A 24,916-nucleotide genomic window follows, 5' to 3' on the forward strand; every position below is an offset into this window, starting at 1 on the left:
AACAAGCACCGTGTGCCGCTGGCTTTAAAGTGAAACTATTGGTCTGTTCTTTGTAGCTGCACTGCTGAACTGATGCAATAAGCAGCTGGAGTGAGAAAACCTGTATTTGTCTCACTTTAATTTATTGCACCAGTTCAACAGTGCAGCTACAAAGAACAGACCATATATTATAGGTTTTCTCATTCTAACTTATTGCACCAATTCAGCAGTGCAGCTACAAGGAACAGACCATTGGTCTGTTCTTCTCAGCTGCACTGCGGAACTAGTGCAATAAGTTAGAATGAGACAACTATATTTTTTCTCACTTTAACTTATTGCACCAGTTCAGTAGTGCAGCTGAAAAGAACAGACCACATATAACTTTTCAGTGCTGGCAGTGAATTTTGGAATACGGCCTATGTGTGCATCTTCAACTGCCACGCATTGCAATGGCGCGTTATCACGACGAGCAATCAGCTTCTCGTTTCAACCAACACCCCGCGAGCCCAGACGATTGGCTGCCTTGACTGTCCGTCGTCGCGCGCAACGCGTTTCTCTCACGCGCCGAGCCGACACCGTTACAATTTCAGTAAGTGCCATTTTCGGTGTTCGCGAGACTCAACTGACCGCCACGAGTATCGAGTTTCGCTCGATCGCGGCCGAAAGTGAGGAGTCGCCGTCGGTATTTTCAGCCGGGCTCGTGCCGGTCACCGTTTTCGATTTACATGCGCCGTAGGGCGAATCGGACGCGCTCGAATCGCTCGTGTCGCGGGGATTGGCAGACCTGCCGGTGCCCGTAGCAACACGACTCACCCATGATCCTGTGGAGAGACAGGAGCGCCTGTCCCGTCGTCCGCCTGATCGCGGGTGAAACAAGTCCGAGGTTGTCGTGCGTGCGACCGTACGACGCTGCGAGATCGCGCGCGGACGGCTCTATGTAACGCGAGAGCGCCGTGCAGTAGCTGGTCTACCATTGTCCGCGAATTTGGAGTCCTCGGACGTGGAAGGCAAGAGAGGGAAAGAGGAAAAGAGCGTGTGAAGGTGGAGCGTGTTCCGTCACGGAATTCGGCGAGCGTCGTGTCGCGGCGCCAGAGTGACAGACAGGGTAAGAAGCGAGTGAGAGAGAGAGAGAGAGAGAGAGAGAGAGAGAGAGAGAGAGAGAGACAGACAGACAGACAGACAGACAGACAGACAGACAGACAAAGAGAGCGCGTGCCTGTGCCAAAGCCGATCGGGTGTTCCGTTGACACAGTGTGACAGCGGACAGAAGGGAAGAAAGAGTGAGAGATTCTCCGTGCGTGATGAGAGCGCTCGTCGTTGAAGGAAGAGAGGACGAAAGTGGAAAAGTGCGCTTACGCATGAGCGTAGGTGGAGAAAAAGGAGACGTGTGCGCATGGTTCTAGGGGATCTCGCGGTCTCACCGTTGCCTGCCTGAGAATCGACGGACGGACGGACGGACGGGAGGCCCGAGTGCTGCGAATCGAGTCCGCGAGTTGCCGAGTGAAGTTGCGTCGAGTCGTGTCGTATCGTGTCGCGTTGCGCCGCGTCGCGTCGCGTCGCGTCGCGTCGGATCGGTTCGGATCGGATAGCCGGAGTCGAGGCGGAGCAAAGAGAGTGTAAAGTAGGAGCAGTTGGGATTTTGATCGCGCGCGCGCTCGCACGCGGCTTGTTTGTTCGTCGTTTGTACGTACGACACGCGTTCGTTCATTCGTTCGTCGCTCACTCGCTCGCTAGTTAGCTGGCTGGCTGGCTGGCTGGTTGGCGTAATTCGTGTGTGGGTTGGCGGCGCGCGTAATGGAGGTGCCGACGGCCGCGAAATTTGTTCGCGGTACCAGTACCAACACCGGCAGCGACAGCAGTTACATCGCCAACAATAACAACAACAACAACAACAACAACAACAACAACAGCAGCAGTAGGAGCGGCTACAGCACAACCGTGCACGAGAACGACCGCCGCCGCTGTCGCCGCCACGGTAATGCCGTGCGCCGCGTCGTCGCGTGAGCCGCGCGATTCCTGTCGTCGACTGTTCCACCCGGTCGGCCGCCGGGCGAGAGAGGCGGGCCGAAATTGCTATGGGATCGCCCGGACCGACGACGCTCGTCAACGCCGTGACGACCGCTCCGTTCCTTCCGCTGCTGTGACGATCACCACCGGTCGCGCCGGCCGAAGAAGGAGGAGCAGCACCAGCATCGATACGCTTCCTCGACGCGCCGCGACGCACCGCACCCTTCCACGGCGTCCTGCGTATCTATCGTTCCTAAGGTGTAAACATTTGGAGACGGAGTGAGAAAGATAGAAAGGAAAAGAGAGAAAAAGAGACAGAGAGGAAAAGAAAAAGAGAGAGAGAGAGAGAGAGAGAGAACGAGAGCGAGAAGGGGAGAAAGCGAGATTCCGAGCGAGAGAGATAGAGAGAGAGAGAGAGAGAAAGAGGCATAGAGGAAAGAAGAGAGAGAGAGAGAGAAAGAGCGAGAAATAGATCGGCGATAAAGCGAGCGCGGCTCGGCGAGAGGTTAGGCTTGGCACGGGGATTGATCCCCGAGAGATGGCATCGCCCGTCGAACTCTGACAGTCAGCCAGCCCCCTCGGCACATCCCCCGTGCCCCCTCATTCTTCCGCGCCCTACGCGAGTGTACACCGCGTCCGCGCGTGCCCTTTTCCGCTCGCGGAAACTGCGGCGAAGAGTATCGTGTCGTGTCGTGTTCCATCGTGCCGTGCCGTGTCGTGTGTCGTATCATCGTATCCGTCATTTGCGCTTTCCGGAGCACGAGGGTATGCCCTGCACGGAGATCGATGCTCGTCGTTGATATCGAATTGACGTCGTCGTCGTCGTCGTCGTCTAGTCGCGTGGTCGACGCGAGCGTGCAGTGAGGAATCGTGTGACCGCGCCGCGTCTCAGTTGGATCGTATCGATCTCGCGATCGCCGCAACCGTGGATAACAACGGCCGGTACGAGATGCAGAAGCCAGGGCACGTGAGGGATCGTGAGAGCCGCGACAAGGAGCAGCTCGGGGCGCGCAATGACCAAGAGGTCACCAAGAGGCCGTCCAAGGGCAGCGGCAACGCCGGCCGACCGAACGTGCACTCGTCCCGGCACAGCGTCACCTCGTCGTCCGGCGTGCTCATGGTCGGCCCGAACTTCCGGGTCGGCAAGAAAATCGGCTGTGGTAACTTCGGGGAGCTCCGACTCGGTGAGTCGATTCTTCTTCTTTCTTTCTCACACACACACACACACACACACACACACAAAACTCTATACTTAAAAACAGTGTGAACATTGTCTTGGATGTGTTCGACGGCCCGATGAAAATTTAATTTTCGATTTTAATTTCTTCGAATTTAAAATTTGTTTCTGGAAAATTTACAAAAATTCAGTTCTCCCGTCAGGCATTCTCGTCACGTTCCGCATTGCACCGGGAAAAACAATGTTGGAACGGTGTGAAACGCACACGCGTATACAGGTCACCTGTGCACTCTTACTTTTATCATGGGATCGAGCGGAGAATAAACGAGTCGGAGGAACGTTGGTCAGTTTTGTTTATTCAGCGAGGAGAAGAGAGGAGGAAGAGAAGGAGATAGAAAGAGCGAATGTTCCATTTGCGTAAACAGGCATTGACCTTTCGAATTCTCGTATCAGTAGATAACACATCAGCAGCTGCAATTCGAATTCTCATTGACGTTCGATCGCTGCTTCGCGATTGTACGTCCAATTATCGTCCAGGTGTTCGAAAGAATGTTCCTTCTTATTCGGAGGTCCCTCCTTACCGAGAGAGTCAAAGAATTCGTGTTCTATTCTGATAATTGGCGCGTTATCCGACACTGGCGTGGTTCAGCGTGCGACTGAATTTTCGCGACAGACAGTTCTCCGCAGCGATCGCAGTCGTATTTAACGACAATCCAAGCGAAGGTTCATTCGTCGAACGTCAAAGGCGAACGTCTCGTTCCGTCATGACGGAATGTCATTATTTTTCGGGAATCTCGCGGGAGAGCTCGGCGCAAACAATGGTGGAAGAAACCGTGTGGCAGCGTTTTATTATCATCCCCGTTGTAACGTCATTCTTGTATCTACACGAGCAGAAAAAGCCCCGCTCTTGGCTGCGCACAGATAGAGGCGTCCTCGCGGGAAACATCGCGCACCGCGGCGAAAATGCATTTCCGACGTTCCGAGAATGAAGCTGTTTTTCGAGACGAGTGATATTCGCGAGCAATTCCGCGTGGTGGAGCGGCGTGATTCGCTCTCGATGACACGCGACGATATGATTCTTCTCGCGCCCTTCTCTCCGGCTGAAATCCTTTCGACATTTCGCGGGCGGATCTTGCAACGGTGGCGAACGCGCGCGGAATTTTTCCTGCGAATCTCTCGATCAAAGTTTCGGTTCCCGCAAAAATTGGCACGTCGCGCTTGCCGTCGCGCTCCGTTTTCCCGGAAAACCGCTCGGAATCCAACCGTGATTAATCTAACTCTCTCCTACCGTACTACTTGTCGCAATCTCTATTCTTATGAACGTTGTACATGTATATGAAATTAGAAATTATCAGTCCCTCGAGACGCGCGCGATGTCTGCCGCGGGCTGAAAACAATGACTCTAACATCGGCAGGCTAACGCTCTCGATTATCGCGGCAGTGGCATAATACAAAGTGCTTCCACATACTGACGCTACTGTATGTAGGCCGGAAGTCCGCAAATATTGATGCTCCTTCTACGGCTGAGAGTGATCGTTGAGAGAGCACGCGGATCACCCGGCCGAGATGAGGAAAAATCAGCCGCTCCTCCGACTCGTCAGTCGCGCGGCTGATTTTCCACCGAATTTCTCGGAACCAAAGTTAGTATCTCGAGTGGGCGATTTACGCACATTACATATACGTACGCACATAAAAATAAAAAAAATACACACACATCTATATATATATATATATATAATATCCTCGAATGTGCTCGCTCGCGCGCATACGAACAATTTGCGGAAACCTGTTTCGCACTTCCTCGGCATCAAAGGTTGTTTCCTCGCGAAGGCCCTCGTGCTCTCGCTCAGGAAAGATGCCGGTTTCTCAACGGGGAGAAATCTTTTGCCGAGCTGACGAAACGTCAGGCTGACGCGGCGAGAACGCGGCTTCGCAGCTTTGCGATGCGCTTAGATACGTCTCTCCTCGCAACGTTAATATCGCACTCGAAACGAAATGCTCGGGCAGGCATCGCGTTTTCTATGTAATGACCGGCACCGCCGCCGCCACTGTTGCGAGAGCGGCCATGCGGAAAATTCTGCAATGTTGCGCTCTTTGTAGAGTTTACACGAGCCGCGACTTCGCTAACGCGTTATTACTAACCGTGATCGTAACGACGGCGTCGACTTTGTTAGTTGTAAACCGCTCGGGGTGTAACAACCTGCTCGATGTGCTGCCATCGGACGTTCTTTATCGCACTGCCGTTTGTTCATTATTACATCGTTCGCGACAAATTGGTGATTATTTTTGCTCGCCGGCTGGTCTGTTTCCTCGTGTCTGTAAAAATAGCTGAACTCACACATTTTATACACGTATACACACACACACACACACACACACACACACACACACGCGCGCGCGCGCGCGCGCATTGCGAGAGAATAAAAGTAATCGAGCGCCTTAATTACCCGGAGGAATATTTATTTCCCACGGACACGAGGAGGAAACGATTTCGTATTTCTCGATGAAATGCCCCGTGGCATCGAATGAGAGAATTTCCAGAAACTGCTCTTATGATTCATCTTCGAGTGCTCACTCACGGGTGAATACCCGAATACCCGTTCTTTCGCTGGATGGCCTCTTAAAATGCCCCTTGCGACTCGTGAGACTGCAGCTGGCTGGAATTGAAAAATATACCTGAGCCGAAATTTTGGTTCTACATTAACTCTGTTGCTCCCATCGAATTTTAAGCAGTAGCCGAGGGTCTAAAGAGGTACTACCTGACTTTACAGGTCACTGCTCTTTCATGCTAACAGTGCTCATTTCTTTTTCTTTTCTTTTTTTTTTAATTGGAATTAAAAATAAAGATTAAATGCGAGTGGAATATATCGAAGTGATTGGATGTTGAATAATTGATGAATGAATCCAAGTCTCAGCGCGAAGAAAGCGACAGTAAATAATTGATCCCCTCCAGATTTGACAGAATTTGCAGGATCAGCGTGGAACCAACATCTCGACTGTCATTAAAAATATTTGGTCATTTAAAATATTTGGTTGGAGGTAATAAAGTTTAGAGCAAATCCTTCTCGCAGAGAATTTTATTTCGCGCTTTTTCGAACGGCTGTCTATTTACCGAGAGAGGCAGAGAGAGAAAGAGAGAGAGAGAAGGGAAGAGACGGTATTCCGACATATCTATTTCTATAAAGCACGAAAACTGACACTCGCGTAGCGAATTTCGTGACACCTGATACGCCGTTGATAACAACGTGAGTCATTGATAATTTTAAACCGCCTTACCGCGCATCGTTGCATACATCGTATCTCATGCTCACGTTCGCGCCGTCGTTGATAGTGCATTAATCTAGCGCATTAATCTTAAATCAAGCCAAAGTCGACTTCTCCCGTCGACTGTGTGCGCTTACGCGACGTGTACGTTTATTAAACAGTCGCGAGCGCTTCTTCGTCGAGAGGGAGGATTTCACATCAGCACCCGCGCGTCTCTTGATGAGCTTGGCCGCTGCTAGATGAATAATTAAGCGCGGCGTGACGCAACGAGAAGAAAATCGCCGATCGTAACTAGCGATTGCGTCGAATTACGCTCCTCTCTCTCTCTCTCCCTCTCTTTCTCGCGTTTCTTCCTTTTAAACGCTGGAACGAGCGCATCTGTGTCAACAGAAATGCAGAAAGTGCGAGAAATGGCGGGGTGAGACGAGCGGAAACCTGTGTTAAGAGACACGCACACACGGCGACAAGGCGAGCAGTGACGGGAACGCGTTTGTCGAACAACGTGCTCGATACCGAGAGGATGAATCGGAGCCCTTCATCGCGGCTTGACCCCGGGCTGCCTCCCCCCCCCCCCCCCGCGGCTATGAGAGACACGCGTGTGTCGTTAATGTCGTTATGCACGCGTTATCAGTTTATCGCCTATCTTGTACTTGTTTTGTCGCGCTCTCGCGAGGGTCATAAATGCGTTTACCAGAGGGAGAGAGAGAGGGAGAGGAGCGGGCAATTGACTCGCCGCGCGATGGAGTATAAATCCGGCTAAAATTGTCGGTAAATTGCCTTCCGGGCTTGCCGTACGTCGCCTCGGCCGAGACGGCGGCTCGGAATCGTACTTTGGCTGACCTGATTTCGCGGGTCAGCTGTGACCCCGGATTCTTGTAAGACATGTTCAGCGGGAAATGCCGAGGACGCGGGTTGTTTGCCGATAAACCTCTTAAGAACTCGTCGGGAACTTGGTCTCAGCAGCGGGGGCGAATCATCCGAAAACAAACAAAGCGAGAACCAAACGGTACATATGGCCGACAATCGTTTAGCTCCGCGCGTGAGACGCGAAATCGAGTGACTTTTCGGTAGCCAATTTTCGCGCGCGCGTTCTCGTCATATTCGAACGTCGAGCACTTCGGGCAGTTTCTCCGACATTCGCTTTGCTAGCGGAAGAGATGATTTCGTGCGGATTTGAATCTCGTGCCCGTGTCGGTTCTCCCGGTTGCTATATACATTGTTTTTCTCGCTCGTGCAGGCTCGTATATCGATTCGCAGCGCGGCCCGATTAATCTTCAAGGGCTTAAAATGTCGTGCGGTAGGAACGCGACACTTCCTTGGCTGCATGCGAGAAAAAAAGACGCGATTGTATGTGTGATTCGGTGTATAGTAAATTTAAATGTATGATAGGCCTCTCTCTCTCTCTCTCTCCCCCTCTCTCTCTTCCCCACGCTCCTCTCTCCTTGCTGTACGTCACTCCAATCTTCCTGCGTGGCAACCGAGACTACGTGTTCGAGGACAGGAAGTACGAAATTCCAAACCGTAGCCCACAGAACGGCGCACGTAAAGACCGACCTTCCGGTCCTACCTGAGGGGGTCGATCGCACTCTCCCGTCGCTTCGTTCCCACGGTCACGTTCGACGAGAATTGATCGGCTCTTCTGAGAGGAGTGTACTCCGATTCGCCCTTCTCGTCGGTCCTTATTCCCGCAGCCGAGGAGTGCGTTCGCACGGACTGCTGGTCGCGACGTAATCCCAGCCTTTATCGCGATCGGTCGCGGCGAAATTTCGACCGAGTCGCCTTCTGTTCGTCGGCTAATCAGCGCGAATGATAAAGATGGCGCAGATACCACAGGAGGCGAATCTTTTCCGTGCGCAGGATCGAAAGGAAAAGTCCCGAACTCTTCTCCCATGACTCCCGCCATTTGTCTCCCCGAGACGAGCCGCCTTCTTCCTGATTGTACGTATCGCGATAACCTCTCGTATGTCTCGCGACACGCCAAGTTCTCCAGGAAGAGAGCCCGCGAGGCGGAAATAATCCTGTCGTCGGCGCTCACGCGCGGCTCGAGCAATTAGGCGCGACTTCCAACTGCTGTCGGCGAGAATCAGCTGATTCTCCCGAGGGGCGGCCGCCCAGCTGACCCTCGAAATCCCCTTTCACGGCGCAGCTGTCATCGCAGCCGCGGCAATTTTCCAGTCCTTAGCCGCGCTAGACCGGTCCAGCTCTCTCCGTCGTCGGGAGGAGTTCAGCTGTGAGGACAGAGGAGAGGCAATTATCACGTCGCGTGAACTCACGCATCTTACAACGCGCGTCGCGTTATAAATAGCGGCGTCATGGCGATGTTACCGCATCGATTCGTCGATCCCCCGCAATTTATACTGCGCGCCTCCCTCCCTCTCTCTCTCTCTCTCTCTCTCATTTTATTTGTCGCAATTATCGGCCGATAATTCGCGCGCGCCTCGTCTTTGCTCGCAGCCAGCCGACTTTGCATCCGCGGATTCCTCGATTAATTTGGGCGATCGATTTTTCTTTTTATATGGATCGGATAAATCCGACGCAAAGGGGCAAAGCCGCAGGATAGGGAGGGAGGAGGGCGGGCAGGCGCACGACTGCGTGTGTGTATCGAGCCGGACCTTCGGGAAAGCAGGAAGGAAAAGAATCTCGTGCCGAGTCCCGTCACGAACGCGCATTTAAATTTCCATCAGGCCGAGCGCGCGCGCGAGCACCGCCGCGATCGATATTTTAATCCTTAATAATGCACGTGAGTCGAATCGAACGGTGAGACCGAGACTAGACCGGCACATCGGTGTGCTCGCCGCCCTCGTAACCCTCGGCCCGTAATATCTGCCGGCACGGCGCGGCGCGGCGCGGCGAGGCGACGGAAGAACAGCCACTTCCGAGAGGACGGGCCGAACCGCAGGTGTCTCTTGGTGGCACTCAAAGTACTCGACGTTCTTCGGTTCGGGGCTCGGGTAACCCGCTTAACGTAACGTGACGCAGCCCTAATCCCTGTGTGTACCTGAATGTGACAAACACACAAAGAATGACCTCGTTACGGAAAGTATGACCGATAACACCCCGGAAGCCGTTGAAGTCGTGAACGCAAAGCGCGGCGACGCGACTCTCAGGCGCGGAGGAGGCACTCATTGAACAGAGAGAGAGAGAGAGAGAGAGAGAGAGAGACAAGGAGATATTCCCCAGGCTACGCGCGCATCCTCCCGTTCTGCATTGCTTTTGCAAGTAATCAGTGCGTAACTCGATTTGCGTTACCTATCGAAGCAACGTCCTCAGAGGTATTTCCCCACAGCGATGGCAAAAGCATTTGTTTCTCTATCTGCCACGTAACTCCGAAATTTCGTCCGACTGCGTGACTCGCCCATGCGAGAACTCCGCTTCCCCTCGCGGCTTCCTTTCCTCTCCGCCGTTCCGCTTTCATCTCCACGCGCGCGGTATATCGAATCGTTTCTCCATAACGATGAAAACTCCAAGGGTTTATCTCTCGACTCGCGCGGCCGTGTCGAGATGCGAACGTGCGAGCGTCTTCCTTGCCCGCGCTGGCGAGCCACCGCGCCGCGCGTCGAGCGTGAAGGAAAAAAAAGAAAAGAACGGAGGCCGCGCGACTTTGAAGTCCCCGTCGCGACGGTCGCGACTTCATCACGCCACGCCGTACATCCAGGTATACGCACGCGTGGAGAGATCAGCGGACGAAACGCGAGCTCACGTGACGAGAGCGCTCGGTGAACGGCAGCGGCAACGATGACGACGGCGACGGCGGCGGCGGCGTGCCCCCTGTCCCCTCGTGCACGCAGCCTCGCGTGTACGCGTGTGTCTGTACGTGCACACGCGTGTCTCTCGCTACGGCTACGACCACCACCGCCGCCGCACAGGTTCGAGGGCACGTAAAAGCAACCTGTCTGCTCGGCCGACTCGACGTGTTGCGGCGCGACGCGACGCGACGCGACCGCACTCCGGGTGACTCAGGAGGACGGACCGCTGGCTGCGCCGCAGAGTGAAACGAACTAGCCGCGCACCGTGCAACGCCCTTTTAACCGTGCTGCGTTCCGTTCGTTTCCCCTGCAGTGACGCCAGTATTTTCGTTGCGAAAAGATGCATCTCGTATTCTCTCTCTCTCTCTCTCTCCCCCCCTCCCTCCCTCCCTCCCTCTCTGTCTCCTCTTCTTATTATTCGAACTTACGCCGCGGACGATGCGTGAACCGCGAAATTCCGGCTGCGGAATTCGCAGACGAGAAAAAGATGATGGCGGGGGAAGGGAAGCGAAATTTGAGAATGTCAGGGGAGCGAAGACGCTCGTGGAGCCTAGCAGGGGCTGTGTCCTGGACGTGTACACGCAGAGAATTTTTCGCGGAGATGTTAACATTTGTACACGCCGAGAAAGTGCCGTAGTAGCTCGTCCAGCTAGCATAAGGTCATATTATTCAAAATATTTCGGGACAGGGGCCAACCCTGTCCAACCGGCATTCTTTCCTACTCACTGCTCATTTTTGGCATTTTTACGCGCGCATTTTTGGCATTCTGGTTGATCAAATATTAAGAGGTGTTTGGGAATTAGAAATAAATAAGTAATAATTAGTATAAGTATTCGATATAAATATCTATATACATCTTAATATTCCTTATAACTCATGCAACAGCATCGGCTATTGGACATTTTAACAGAATATAGAAAGATGTATGATATAAATTTTCATGTAAAGAGATCCATAAATTATTAATTATTGTCGTGTATAGATTTATACTGCAGTTTGAATATATTTTAGTCGCGTAATAGAGTACGGTAAAAAGTGCCAAGTGCGTTGCACGTATCTGATTTTGAATAATTTTATTAACCTTTAGATTCGATTATTTAAACTTTCAATACAGAGTATATATACATAAATTAAATAAATAAATATATATATATTTTCTGTGTTGAAAGTTTAAATATTCGTATTTGAAGACCAAAGCATTAGAATATCCAGAATTAGATATGTATCCCAATATCGATACTTTCGCTTTGTATTATTCAACAGAAATCTTCTCCAACGAGCGCACTGATATATTTTCTTAATTCCGAACTTAATTTTTCTCATGTGAACGTCTCGTGTTACCTCGGCTCAAATTCAGAATCAGAAAGGCGTATCCAACGTTTGCCGCATGTTTCCAGAATACGGTCTCTGTTCCGCCTTTCGCAATCGAGAGGCCATAATGAGAGGGAACGATCCGGACGATGAAGACGTCTCAGACAAGCGTTTTGATCGATCGGATCTATCGTATCGACGTATGCGCGGCGGATGCGTGGATGTTCGCATCGAGCGAAACCCAATTATTCCAGTCAATATAGTGCTCGTTCATAAATCAACCGTGTCAGCGTTGTACGAATCGATAAATGGCGGAGCGCTACGGCACTGACGTAATACCGACAATTTGTAGAACACTTCTTTCTTTTTCTCTTTTCCTTTGGCCCACTGAGTATTTCGATATTGTGAATGTCACGAGTGACGCGACGTAAAAGACCTCGTCGTTGCGGAAAACACTCTCGTCGCTTACCTCAAGACGAACTCGTTGGCCGTTTTGCCATTTTCCGTGATTTCGCGGAAAAATCCTCCTTATCGAGCGATTCGAGCACATCGCCGCGACTCGCGGCACGTGTGCCGCGCATGCGCGCATTGTGAGTCACCGGATAATATTCTCTTAAATATCGGGCAATTGAAATCGTTTATCAGCGAGTAGGCTGCATAAATTTCATCGGACATGAACGTGCCGTTTGAATAATTCATATTTTCGGTAATGTTTCATAGATCGCCTTTCCCGTCGTTGTTTCCCCACGACAGTGGCTCGGTTTTTCTCGTTCCTTCTTCCCATTTCTCCTTTTTTCCGAAGTACCTTATTTCTCTCTGGATTTGCGACCAATATTTCGCGTCTTCGATATTCTTCCCTCCTTCTTTCCTTCTGCCGTTTCTGCAATTTGCCTCGCTGCCCAAGTGTCTCGCCGCGTTTTGTTCTCAGAGCCGCCGCCGCCGCCCCCCCCACCTTCGCCCTGCCGGCTGCCCCGACCTGCGCGTCTTTGCGGCGTGCGTTGCGTTTGAATAAAAATCGTATCGCGTGCAGCATTGAAAGTATCGCGGCGGTTGCATTATTGTCGGCCGACAGCACACGCGCCCCGGGATGAATGTGTGCGTCGCCAAGGCGCATTCGCGCCGTTGCAAGTGCATCGCCGCCGCTTGTTCCGCGAGTTAAGTCCCGCGTCGCTCTCGAGTTATATGCCACTGCTTGGCAATGACTGAATGCTTGCCCACGCGGATTACCAGCGATTCCACAACGTCGTCGCGGCGGCAAGTAGTAGTCGCCGTCGCCGTCGTCGTCGTCGGCGAGAGATATTCTCGCGCTTCGTGCGCGAAATTCCATTTCATCCGACCACCGCTCGTCGTTTTATACGTAATAATAAAATGTCACCGGCAATTAAATCGAGAAGAGCGTGATGATCGTTTGTAAATCGTAACTTCAAAGGATCATCGATTACATTTAACGGCCGCATTACGGCTACTTTCGTACGTCTCTTTTGGACTTTGTTTACATACCCGAGAGAGTTGCTTGATTGCAAATTACGTGTGTCGTATGTGTGTCACGTTCGATCGTCGGCTCGCCGGTCGATTTTTTTGGTCTCGTCAGACAGACACGAATGACTCTACGATGATTTCTACGCTATTCACGATTAATCTTAATCGCTTGGGATTTATCGTGAATTCCTTGGCGCAAATGTTGCGTGATTTATGACAGAATTGTCGAGGAAATGTCGTGGCGGATTTACGTAGCAGGTCGATTCATCACGCTGACGTCGTCCCCGCGAACATAATGTTCGTTATAGCCGTTGCCGTTTACATCCGCAACAAACTCCAGAAATACCTGCCTATACGCGAAAGTCGATATCCCGTGTGCCGAGATCTAGACGGAATGTGCCCGTGAAATTTTCTCAGCTATAGAACGTACAGGGTGAGGGCGGTTTTAAAGAGCGCGACGAGGAAAGAAATCATATCTCCGAAGATGAAGATTCTAGAAAATCGTCTCGTTTGCCGAAAAAATCGTTCGCGGTATCTCAGACTGTATAAACGTTCGATAATTCTACACGCGAAAGATTGTGTGAAACGTCGTGGAAGAGAACGAAAGGATTTGCAGATAACGGTAGATAGTACGCGCATACGGAAACATACATACTTTATTTATATGAACGATGCTTTCTTCAAGTGTTTCACAAGTTACCGCAAATCTACCACAAGTTCATTAAATATCAGATATTACATGATACTTCAAAATATATTTCGAATTCTGAATTGTAGAATTATATTTAGCATTTCAATCGCATTCACAAGAATATTAAAGAATACCAAGTTATGGGGAATATTGAGGAAAAAAATATCAAGAATATTAAATAAAAATAAAAATATTAAAGTAATGCAAAAATTCGGTTTTTGCTTTCTGCACAGAGTACAAGTTTTGCAATACTCTTGGAAGAAGAATAAATTCTTCTTTTCAGTAGACGACAATAAGCTTTTCTCAAATTTACGACGGGTATATTTCAGGACTATTATCTCAAAAAAATATTCTCTCTCTCTCTCTCTCTCTCTTCTCTCTCTCTCTCTCTCTCTCTCTTTGTTGAAGATAACCATGGCTTGAAAGAAAGAGAGTGAACTGAGCGACCGCTTCTTCTTAACAGTAGAATACTTTTCTCCGTGCAGGTGGCGAAGCGATCATTGCCGCGATTCATCGCAACACCGCGCCAGCGCATTAATGATATTATTGTTAGCCACGATTTTTGTCTCTACATGTAACAAGCCGCTCGTTTTACCTCAAAGTAAAAAGATAACTTTTTGATTATAAATGATACACGGATCGTTCGGTAGCGGGTCGGCTCCACGCGCGAATCCACGTCAAGTGGAAACTCAACGTGCCTGGGGGACAACGTACGCGAGGACTCGAGAGCGCGCGATCTGTGCTCGGTCCTTCGGTTGTTCGAGTGTTCGCGAACAATGGTCGACGACTACGGCGGGGCGAGGCCGGCCGTTTTCGCGCGTCCTCGTTCCGCGATCCGTCACCGAAGGAAACTCTTTCCGCGAGCGTTCACACACAGACCCAGAAGGGCTCGTAGCAACGGGGTCTCCTCGGCGATGGCCTCTTTAACCGAAGACCTATACACGCTATAGCGTACGTCTAGAACGCTATCATCGATCGGACGCCGTGCCAGGATCCTTCATCCTCGAAACTCTCGTTCTCCGTCCCCCACGTCGATGTATTTCCGAAGTAGTACATAGAAGCCAAATTTCCCACGTCAGGTGTCGTCGTCAGGGTCTCAAGTGGTGTGTAGTGACGTTTCTTATTAAAGTGTAACCCACTTGAGATCGAACCGAAAGTGCCATTCCATTGTTTCTCAGGCAGAACATCTCTGCCGGCCGGGAATGAAAACGACCGGCCGAGAAATCCGTAGACGAAAGGAGTGGGTAGTTCTGGGACACCATCTATATGCGGCGCACGACGCGCGACTGCCTCCTCGTTACTAGCCAGCTGATGTTTAATGCGAGCTATGGATACACGGAACGGTACGTTCCTCAAGTGCGAGCGTTACTCTTCGATGATTCAAGCGCGCCGCATCCGCCGAACCAGTCCATTAACCTTTCGTGTCCGGCATACCGACGTTAGAATAGCGACAGTGTCTGCCGAGCTCTCTCCCTCTTTCTCTCGTCCCCCCGCTCTCTCTCTCTCTCTCTCTCTCTTTCTCTCTCTCTCTAAGGCTTAAACGACGTTAAGTCAGAGATTACGGAAACGCGCTCGGGCTGTAATATCACTCGAACGCAAACACTGTTTAAAGCTACACCAACAAAAAGCTTTCAGAGGCCGCTCGACTTGCGGCTTTTATCTTTCTTTTCACGTGCGCGAGTTTTATCGTCCGCGTCCAGAAGCTCGCGTTTCTGGTATCAATTATCCTCCATGTTCCTCCAGCAAAGGGCTTTACGACACTGGCGAAAATAGCGCATTGGATAAACAAGTTCTTTTCGTTTTGCGGTGCGACGTAAGAACCGTGTCGTTTCCATCTTTCCATTCTTACTACAGCAAGCAGCGGGAAAAAATTCTCCGCGATATTTTCTCTGTAAATTCGTCGCAGTGTGCAAAGTGAGAATCGTGTTGCTCTCGTCTTTCGCTCCGCCCTCCGACGGGCAAAGAAAACCCTTTATTTCACAACATAATATATAATAACAAATACACACATCCCCTTCGCCTACCCTTCCTTGCACCAAGCAGCAGAAATTTCTCTGTCCTGTAATATGAAATAAGAAGCACGTTGTTTTCACCTTCCCTTCCTACACCGCGAGCGGAAAAGTTCCTTGTGTCTTGCGATATAACACGAGAGGGATATGTTACGTTTCCACCCTTTTTTCTCACACCGAGCCAAGTTACCCGGCGTGAACGTCCTTTTGCAGCCAGGACTCTTCCATATGTGCGCACCGTGCTGCCGTTCAATGAAAGTTGTCCAAGACATCGATACTCGTCGATATTGGCATCGGTATCGACGCGTCCAGCCGCGGTGTGTTCTTCTCCGTCGCTCGCCGCGATGCGATGCGATGCGATGCGATGCGATCGGCCTGGCTCCGCACGTGCTGGTACCCTGACCTACATTCACACCTACGTGCCCGTGTCTAAGCCTATGTCTATGACGGTCGATCGCGGCATCAGTCGGTCGGTCGGTCGGCTGGCCGGTCGGCCCATCCATCCATCCGCTCGCTCACTACTCGTCGCCAACAAGCGACCTGGCAACCGCGACGGGGCCGGCCCGATTTAATATTTTCGAAATTGCGCCCGGTTGTCTCTAGCCTGTCCTACATTTTCCGCCGCTCTCGCTCTTGTCGCGGGGTTGCTAGCGGTTACCTGTTGCGCACCTCTCTCGCGCGGACGCTTCTTCCCTGGTCGCGGGTCCGCCTGTACAGGTGAGACGTCCTCGCCTCGGGAGAGGCGAGCTGAAGACGCGGCGACAGTGAGAGCGTTTGTTTGAAGTCTCATGTCTCATGTCGTTGCACGCCGCCTTCGGCCCCAGAGTCGCATGACGTCATGCGCTGCAACCGCGACCCGAGACACACTGGGTCATTCATTCCTTCGATTCTCGCGTGTACGCCAAGACAAAAAAAGGAGAACGTCGTTCGTAAACGCGAGCAAGCGCGAGACTTCCTCGAGGGTTGATCGATGAGACGCAGGCCTGTGAAGTTACGGCACCCCCGAGTGCGAATTCTTATGAAGCTCGTGCGCTCGTCCAGTCCATTTTGTGCCGCGCGTTCGCGCGTGTGTCCATCTAATCGAAATGTTGAGAGAACAAACAACTGTGAACAATCGTAATCCAGTATGTAATTTTGTAAAAAACACACACACACAGGGGGGCTATCCAGAGAGAGCGAATTTCTCGCAAAAATTCGCGCTTTGGATACTGCTAACTTCACAGACTTATTAAACGCGAATTCGATTGGTTTTTTTTTTCTTTTCTCGGTAAAGAATGCAAAGGGCGACTAGGTGGTCTACATGGCGACACGCCATGTCGGTCGATACGAGCGTGTGAGTCCAGCAAATTTGCGATCAATTTTTAGTTAATGCTTTCATTATCCGCGCACGGGACGATGAGTGCCTTTCACACTTGACGATGTATCTAGGTCGGTCGCACTTTTTGTTTTGTTCACCGACGCCACCGGACTCGGTGATTTCACTGCGGTGTATTCGCGGATGTGCAGTGCACATATTGCGAGACGTATCGAAAAGGGGGAGATTTCCACCGCGGAAAGAAGTATCCACTTTCGAAGGGAGCGAAGACGATGCCGCTTGCGAAACACGCGCGGCTCGCTCTCGTCGTTTCTCGAAAGTTTCCAGCAATTTGCAGGATCTTGACGCACGCGCTATAATATGCATATAAAATTGCTCCGCTAACTCGCGGCGCAGGCCGGAAGCACTATTTTCGTTCCTAATGAATCTTGGTTATATTTGACGCGGTGAGCGGTTGAGCATGGTTGAAAGAAAGCGGGAAAGAGATAGAGCCGACCGGATAAAATCGCGGGAAACCCGGTATTTCCCTCGAAGCTGAAAGTTGCGCGTAACAATCGAGCGTCGAAACTGTCGGCAGTGCTGGCGTGAAAAAAAAGAATGAAAAGCCGACCTCCGTGAATTTCTCGAACGGAAATACCGTCGGCGCGCCTCGGGCAACACTCGGCGCTTCGCCTCTCCGGATGCTTCCCGAGGAAGACGAGAATTTCCGATGGCTCTCGACGGCCAGTCACGTGGCGGCCGGATGTTGCTACCGGTATCTAATGGACGTAAATGATTGAACAAGGACCGCAATCGGATCGCCAAGTGCAAACACGTACCTCGCGGAAGCCCCGGTTCGTCTTTTTCTTTCGATTTCACGGTGTCCGCGCGGACTGCGAGGAATTGAATTCAATCGTGATATCCTGGGGCATACCGCGACGTCGTGTTTCTCTTCGTTAAGACACAGAGCATGGTGCGAGTCTGAGTGCTAATTACACTCAACTTCCTCCCCGTGTTTTCCTTCGTCCCTGACTGACTTGCGCGAGGGTGGAAATGGGTCGAATCGCGCTATCGCGTGGCACGCTATACAGGGCGTTCCACTTCTACTTCGTGTTATTTTTAATGGCCGACTCTCTGTTCGATTTAAAGTCGATTCTCTATCTTTCGAGAAGCGGAGGGGAATTATATCGCGCGACGCTGTCGATTTTCGAGCGGTTGAGCGATTAAGAAGTAATGAGACCGCCGTTCGGCGAACGAAGTTTCGAAAGAGAAAATAGATCGCACGTGTACGTGTGTGTGTGTGTGTGTGTGTGTGCGCGCGCTTCACGATTAATCTTAAACGAATTTGACGTTAAGTAGAACGTGATAGAAGGGAGAGGCACCCTGTATGCGCAGACAGATACGTGACTGCGGGAACGAAAGAGCGAAGGGAGAGACCGAAGGATCTCCAATGAAGACGAACTCGACGGCTTGCGACACGAATGCAGGATATCGTCTTATATTACTGTTGACGTTGCCTGAATATCAAGTGCAATATGTCGCCTATATTTCACCCGACGCACTGGGTCATGTTTTTTAGGCTTTGATATTTCATTTTATCGATGGCGAGTCTCTCCATCTGTGGGATTTCCTTTCGTGGGCTAACGAGCTTTCGATGAAGCTACCGCTGCAATTTACGTATTCGCAAGAGAAACGGCTGATTCAACGTGTTACAAGTGCACGGGATATCCGTTTGGCGAACGCAACGACGTGCGATCCCGGAGAATTGACTTGACTCTCTCTCTCTCTCTCTCTTTCTCTCTCTCTCTCTCTCTCTCTCTCTCTCTCTCTCTCTCTCCCCCTCTTTCCCTCTCTATTGACCCTTTCCGTACGCGAGTCTTGATATTACAATAGAGATACATCAGGTTATTGCGAAAGGCTTGTGGAATCAAATCGAAAACGAAATTATTCAATTCTAAAGATATAATACTTTTATTTATGAATAAAATTGGCAACGTTGATCTGTATTTTATAAACATCCAATGAGGACTATCCATTTTCTTCTTAATATCCAAACTTGCTACAAGAATTAGGCGGAAAAATGACATATGACCAATCTAATGCATGATGCTCATCGCTGATAAGCATTACGAAAGTCTTCATGAACTCATAAGTGTGCATTCCGAATTATTTGATATACGCCAAAAGTATCTCAATCAGAACCGCGGAGTTGAACTGCCGGGAAAAAATTAATATCGAAGTTATAATTTCCCGCGACTTTGATATCGGGCTCGTCGTAAGTACCAATGCGGGCTCAAACCAACCGGTTTGTAATTTCTCGTGAAAATGACTCAGTTTTATAACGGTACGCTTTATATCGTCAATTAACGTCAAATATAACTGCGGAAGAAAAACTGCGTTTCTCTTCTTTCAGTAAAGGAACGGATCGTCGTTAATTGTCGATGGTCTTGGGCGTTAATTAGCGCCCTTTTCAAGTGGAAATTAGACGAGGGACCCGGTCACATGATTGATCACGTACGAACACAGATAATAGACGTTTGAACCGTGTTCTAATAGCGCTCACCGACGACGTCCGCTCTTTATCGATCCGTTGTTTCCCCTTTTCTTTATCTCGCGGCGTACGTTCTTCCGTGCGCACACCTTCCTCCGCTTCTCACGCCCCCTCGTTATCGTTACACGCAACTCAGAAATAGTCCCTCGGCTGGCGGCTCGTCGAAAATCGTCCGCGCCGGGGTCCTTAAATCAGCGCCGAACTTCCGCATTAATAAATAGGCTGTCCTATTTTCGCTCCACGTACCGCGCACTTGTAATCCATATCATCGGCTCCTCGTATGAGTGTGTGATCCAAATTAATCCAGATTATTCCACTGTTACTACGCGCCATCATCCCGGCTCGGCAACCGGGAAAATAGCTGTTTCCGAATGTGCGAATATGCCATGTCGTATCCTCGCGAGGAAATCCTCGCTCGACGTTGCTCGCCGCGGCGATTCCTTCTCCTTCTTGTCTCTCTCCCTCTCTCCCTTTCTTCCTTTTTGTATTTATAGCCCTAAATACGCGAGGCGACTCTAAAATAGATTCACGAGTTTCTCTCTCTCTCTCTCTCTCTCTCTCTATTTCTCTCGGATAATACAACGAGGCATTCTGCGCGCACATAATACGCGCGACACACTTCGCTCGCGACCGCCTCCTCGACGAAGCGTGTCGCCGTGCTCGTTTCCTTCGAACTCGAATATTACGAGACACACGCACATCCCGATACAGTAACGTAATTTCAAAATAATGTTTTCATCGTGCTCCGTTCGCGAACATTGAGATATTCGAGCGGCGAGACAGCGGCGGCGGCGGCGGCGGCGCTGGCGGTAGCAGTCGCGAGCGATAATTCATATCTTAGCTTAGCTCTTGGCATCGACACGGTCGTCGTGCAATTCGACGACCTTCCGCTCGCAACACCTGCCCGCCGGACTTCTCTCGCTTGCCCGCTCACTCGCTAATGCGTTTTTTCGTTACTTGCCTTAGTGCCCTCGGGAGCCATCGGCCGGTACGTACTTTATAGCATTTCGCTCTTGAAGCTCGCAACGCTACTACGCGCCGTCAGTTTGCGGCATTTCGTCGGGACAGCTGCCCCTGGTAACGGTCGGAAACATATATCGAGGGATTCTCAAGGTCCTTTCCCCTTCCCTCCCCCTATTCTGTCCTTTCTCTCTCCGACGGCTACCGTTTTCTATCGAAATTATTCTTCAGCTTTTCCTCGCGGATGTGTGATAAAGAACACACGTGGCATCGCTTGCGCGGATTAGACAAATTCGACAAATTCGGATGCGTGGAAATTTTTCAATCTCGCGATGGTACGCTATTTATCGAGAATTTCTCAAGAAAAGAGAACAGATGGGGAGAGAAGGGTCAAAATAAGATCACTCACGAAGGATTTAATTTGAGGAAGCCGCAACGCTCGAATCAACGGTGCGATTAAATCTATGAAAGAGAAACGTTAGTTACAGAAAAAAGGATTAATCGAGGAGAGAATGTGTGACGCGTGCGTATGTGTGTGTGTGTGTATGTGTGTGTGTGTGTATGTGTGTAAATTCCCTTATCGATATGTATCAGCGGCGCGGCGGTGATCGTTATTTCATATTAATGACGTCCAGCCCGCAATTCCCTCCCTCCCTCCGCGGCCGGTCGAATTCTCTCGTTAATCCGCTTGATATTCATTTACTCGCGCGCCGGTGGAATTATTATCTCGCATTTTCAATGGCTCTTGTCCGTTCTCGACCTTGGTGACGACACATTGTTGTGAGCGTGCTTTCGCTGCGATTTTGAAGGAGCATCCTCGTGATGCAACGGCACGCGGCGTCTGCGTCAGTGTGTGTCGTTGTCGCGACGAATTTGCTCTTTTCGCTCGCTCCCTTTAACAATCCAGGCCGCGAATATTTCGTCGATGGAATTACCGGGAGCGCATCCCGGAATTTGTCCCGTTTAACGCGTGACGTTACACGTAGGGTACTAACATTTTCTAGCAGATTCAGCGAGGATAGTTCTACCGTCTCCTCCCATAACGCGGGTCGTGCTTCCTTATTTATGACGGATTTTCGGACATGACATGGGGAAGGTAAATAACAGACGCATACAGAAAAATACATACTGTTTTTCAATAAATGTTATTTGTTTCGAGTACTCCGCAAGTTTATAAATATATTGCAGGATCTATCATAAGTCCAGCGTCGAGCTTATTCAAAATATTACACGTTCCAGAGGAATTTTCGCGCGTCATTCGAGATTATTACGTCAAGACAAGAATAGTAAGCAAAATTGCTAAATCGATACGAAAGTTTCGTCGAAGTGTTTCGTACGTGGAATATAAATTTTATTTTATTCTCGTGGAAAGAGAGGGGGGGAGAGAGAATAAATTTTCTTCTTTTGAGCATATGACAACATACGATGAGCTTTTCTGAAATTTGCAACGAGTTTGTCTCTAGAGACTGTCATCAGGAAAATATTTTTTATTCACGTAAGCATTGCTTGAAAGGAGACAAGTGAACGAAGTAAAATCGTTAGTGTGTCCTAGCAGTGTCCTCTGCGAGTATGATCGAGGATGAACGACACCTCGGATTGACTGGCTGTGCGTGGTAATTATAAAACGCTTGTCAGACTCTCTATTTATACGGCGAAAAATTTAACTCCCTCGCGCCGAGGAGACGTACTTGTATCGATTGATTGACGAAACTTAGGATGTCTGTTTCGGGTACTTTCGCGAGTGGCGAGTGGTACTTTTAAAGCGTGCATATTCGATCGGTCGGCGGTCCGAGCCGGGCTGCCGAGTGCGAGCACCGTCAATCAGTCGCCGCGCTATAAATCAGTCTTCATTATCGATCGTGATTTATTCGTGTTAATGCCCGAATTCGTGTTGTCACTGCTGATAAATCCCTGGCTTTTCGTTCCTTCGTACAGCGCGCGACGATGCGCCGTCGCTGCAGTGACGAAACGATGCGACGTTCGATACCGATCCACCTTCCCGGAAACGCGTTATCAGTCTTTGATAGCGGCTCGTGTGACTTGCGAAATCACCTCGTATCGATTTGCAGCACCGGACAGCAGCTGCTGCTTAATCACTTCATAATGGTGCAAAGGCGCTCGCTTTGCGCAACGCTCTCGATACTGTCGTAATTAACGTGTCTTCTTGACTTTTCTCCCCTTCCCTCTCCTCTCTCTCTCTCTCTCTGTCTCTCTCTACGGACGTAACGTAAATACCCGACTAATGAGACTAACGAGTCCGAAATTATCGATCTCGACGTGTACTTATGCGTTGTTGTTAGGAGCGAACTTTATGAGATGAGAAAATGAAGGCAAAAGGTATGTACACCGACGCGATTGGCGTCGCTATTTCTGCCAGCAACGCCGTAAAATTCGCCCGGCTTGACGCGCGATATCGATCCCAGCCGAAAATTTGCGACGGCGGGTATTATTGTAACTGGAGTCATCAGCCGCGGCGTTCTGTAATAATAGAATAAATGGCCACTCCGAAACGAGACGGGCGTGAATTATGGAAGCGCGCGATTATCTCTCGATTGTACGTGTACATGTGTACGTATACATGTACGGTGTTTCTCGTGCGAAATGATTTAATTTTTCCCGTTATAATAAGTTCGTCCCCTCCCTGGATTCTTCGCGAGGGAATTACTCGAAGGAGAATAATCGACGCGAAACGGCAACCGCGCTCGATCGTCGAGGGATAAAAATTCTCGGTCGATCGTGCTGCGGTCTCCTCTGCTCGCAACCCCTTCGTCTAAAAGATTTATCATCCTCTTCCTCGTCTCCGCAATGTACATAGAGAACTTTTTTATTGAATAATACATCACACTATGTATCACATGTAACTCTAGAATCTACTCGCACCAAAATATAAATTTATATATCACAACAGTCGCAATTAATAGTTTGTGTGAACATCTTGTTAATTTTCCACTAAATTTTACTGTACGAAACATGGTAGTCAAAATTGTTGCAATCTTGGACAAAGTTATGACTGAAATTAATACATACTCTTTTTACTACACAATATTGTAATTGTTTAAATATTCTTTGTTGTTTACTATTAGAACATTACAATATCGATGCAAAATCCAGCTTTATACGACAATTGTAAAAAAATATATAATTTTTACCAACAAAATGTATTTCTCGTGTACGATATAAAAATATTGTACAGCGTAATATTATCTTGAAATGTTTTGAAAAAAATATGAGTACATGTTAGCCGTATTATTGTAGCAAGCTAGTATGCTACAACGTCAAAATCTCTTAAAACAATCCTCCGCGTGTGCTCTTCGTGAAGAATCGAAATGACTTGCGGCACTGACGCGGAACCTGTTCCGGGCGACGACGACGGTCACGTCGGCGAAACGCGCGGTGCGCGCTCGCGGCTGTGGGGGGAATCCGTCCGCTGCACGGTGGACGCGTGCCAAACGTCAAGATGAAATACATTGAAGTTTATGTACTCATTGCGCGTGTGATCTGATCCCTCGCTGCAACTACCCGGATTTACCTCGAAGTGTATGATTAATTTTGAAGTTTGGCACGGTCCTCTCTCTCTTTCTCTCTCTCCGTCGGCACGGACATCTTCCAGGTCTCGCCGCGCGTTATCGCTCGACAAACATCTGGCCGGTAATTGTTTCGTAATGCGCTTATCAGCTTAATCAAGAGCATATTAAAAATATATAGAAATTGCGGGGGGAATGTCAAAGAGGAAAAAAAAAGAAGAAGAAAACGAAAGCGAAGAAGGAAGAAAACTCGCGGCGGGACCTCGCGAAAAATGCGCGATGTATTACGCGCGATGAAAATTGCCGGCGAGACAATACGCGTCTCTCTTCCGGCTGCCGCTTCGTTTACGTCGCGTTTCCACAATTCTCTTTTCCCGCCGCTCTGCCCCGCCAGTTTGCGATTCCAGCTTCGGCCGAGTATACAGAACGCGCCACCGGCGGCGGCGGCGCACTTTCTCCCGGCTGTGCGCGGCCGTTTTACCGAGGTGTACACAGTAGCGAAAGGGTTAATCCTCTCGCACGCGTCTCTCCGTGCGTGTGTCTGAGCGTTGCGAGGGTGTACACCCCGCGAAGCCATGCAAGAGGACACACGTGCGTGCGCACGGACGCTCGTTATGGGTGCGCGTGTGTGCGCGCGCGCGTGTATCTGCGCGCTCTGGGACGCACATCCACCCTTCCGCGTCGTGCCTGTCCAACTCAATCCTTTCAGCCTCTCAGTCTCCTCTTTGTCTTTCCCATTGTCTCTGTGTGCTCGTGCGTTAATCACAGGCTGAGCGAAACAGAGGGAGAGGGACAGCGACGGGCTAGAGGCGGCGGGACGGGAAAGGGTGAGATCAGGGTTGGTTTCCCATTAGATCCCGCCGCGACGGCGGTGGCGGCGGCGGCGACGGCGACGACGACGACGACGACGACGATGATGACGGT

General features: G+C 50.2%; 1 protein-coding gene across 9 annotated transcripts in view; it reads left to right on the forward strand.

Moving 5' to 3' along the window:
• The first annotated feature begins 395 nt into the window (after positions 1-395).
• Positions 396-24,916, forward strand: part of gish (casein kinase I gish) — a 46,706-nt gene continuing 22,185 nt past the window's right edge. For 5 of the 9 annotated variants that reach the window (XM_025305549.1, XM_025305550.1, XM_025305551.1 and 2 more), the window contains exon 1: positions 396-3,170. In XM_025305549.1, coding sequence (XP_025161334.1) covers positions 2,936-3,170 — 235 coding nt within the window. In that variant the 5' untranslated portion in view covers positions 396-2,935. The remainder of the gene's footprint in view (positions 3,171-24,916) is intronic. The other 4 variants (XM_025305555.1, XM_025305556.1, XM_025305553.1 and 1 more) reach the window with 3 other exon arrangements.

Source organism: Harpegnathos saltator, unplaced genomic scaffold, assembly GCF_003227715.2.
Source record: "Harpegnathos saltator strain DR-91 unplaced genomic scaffold, Hsal_v8.6 scaffold7, whole genome shotgun sequence".
NCBI classification, from domain to species: domain Eukaryota; kingdom Metazoa; phylum Arthropoda; class Insecta; order Hymenoptera; family Formicidae; genus Harpegnathos; species Harpegnathos saltator.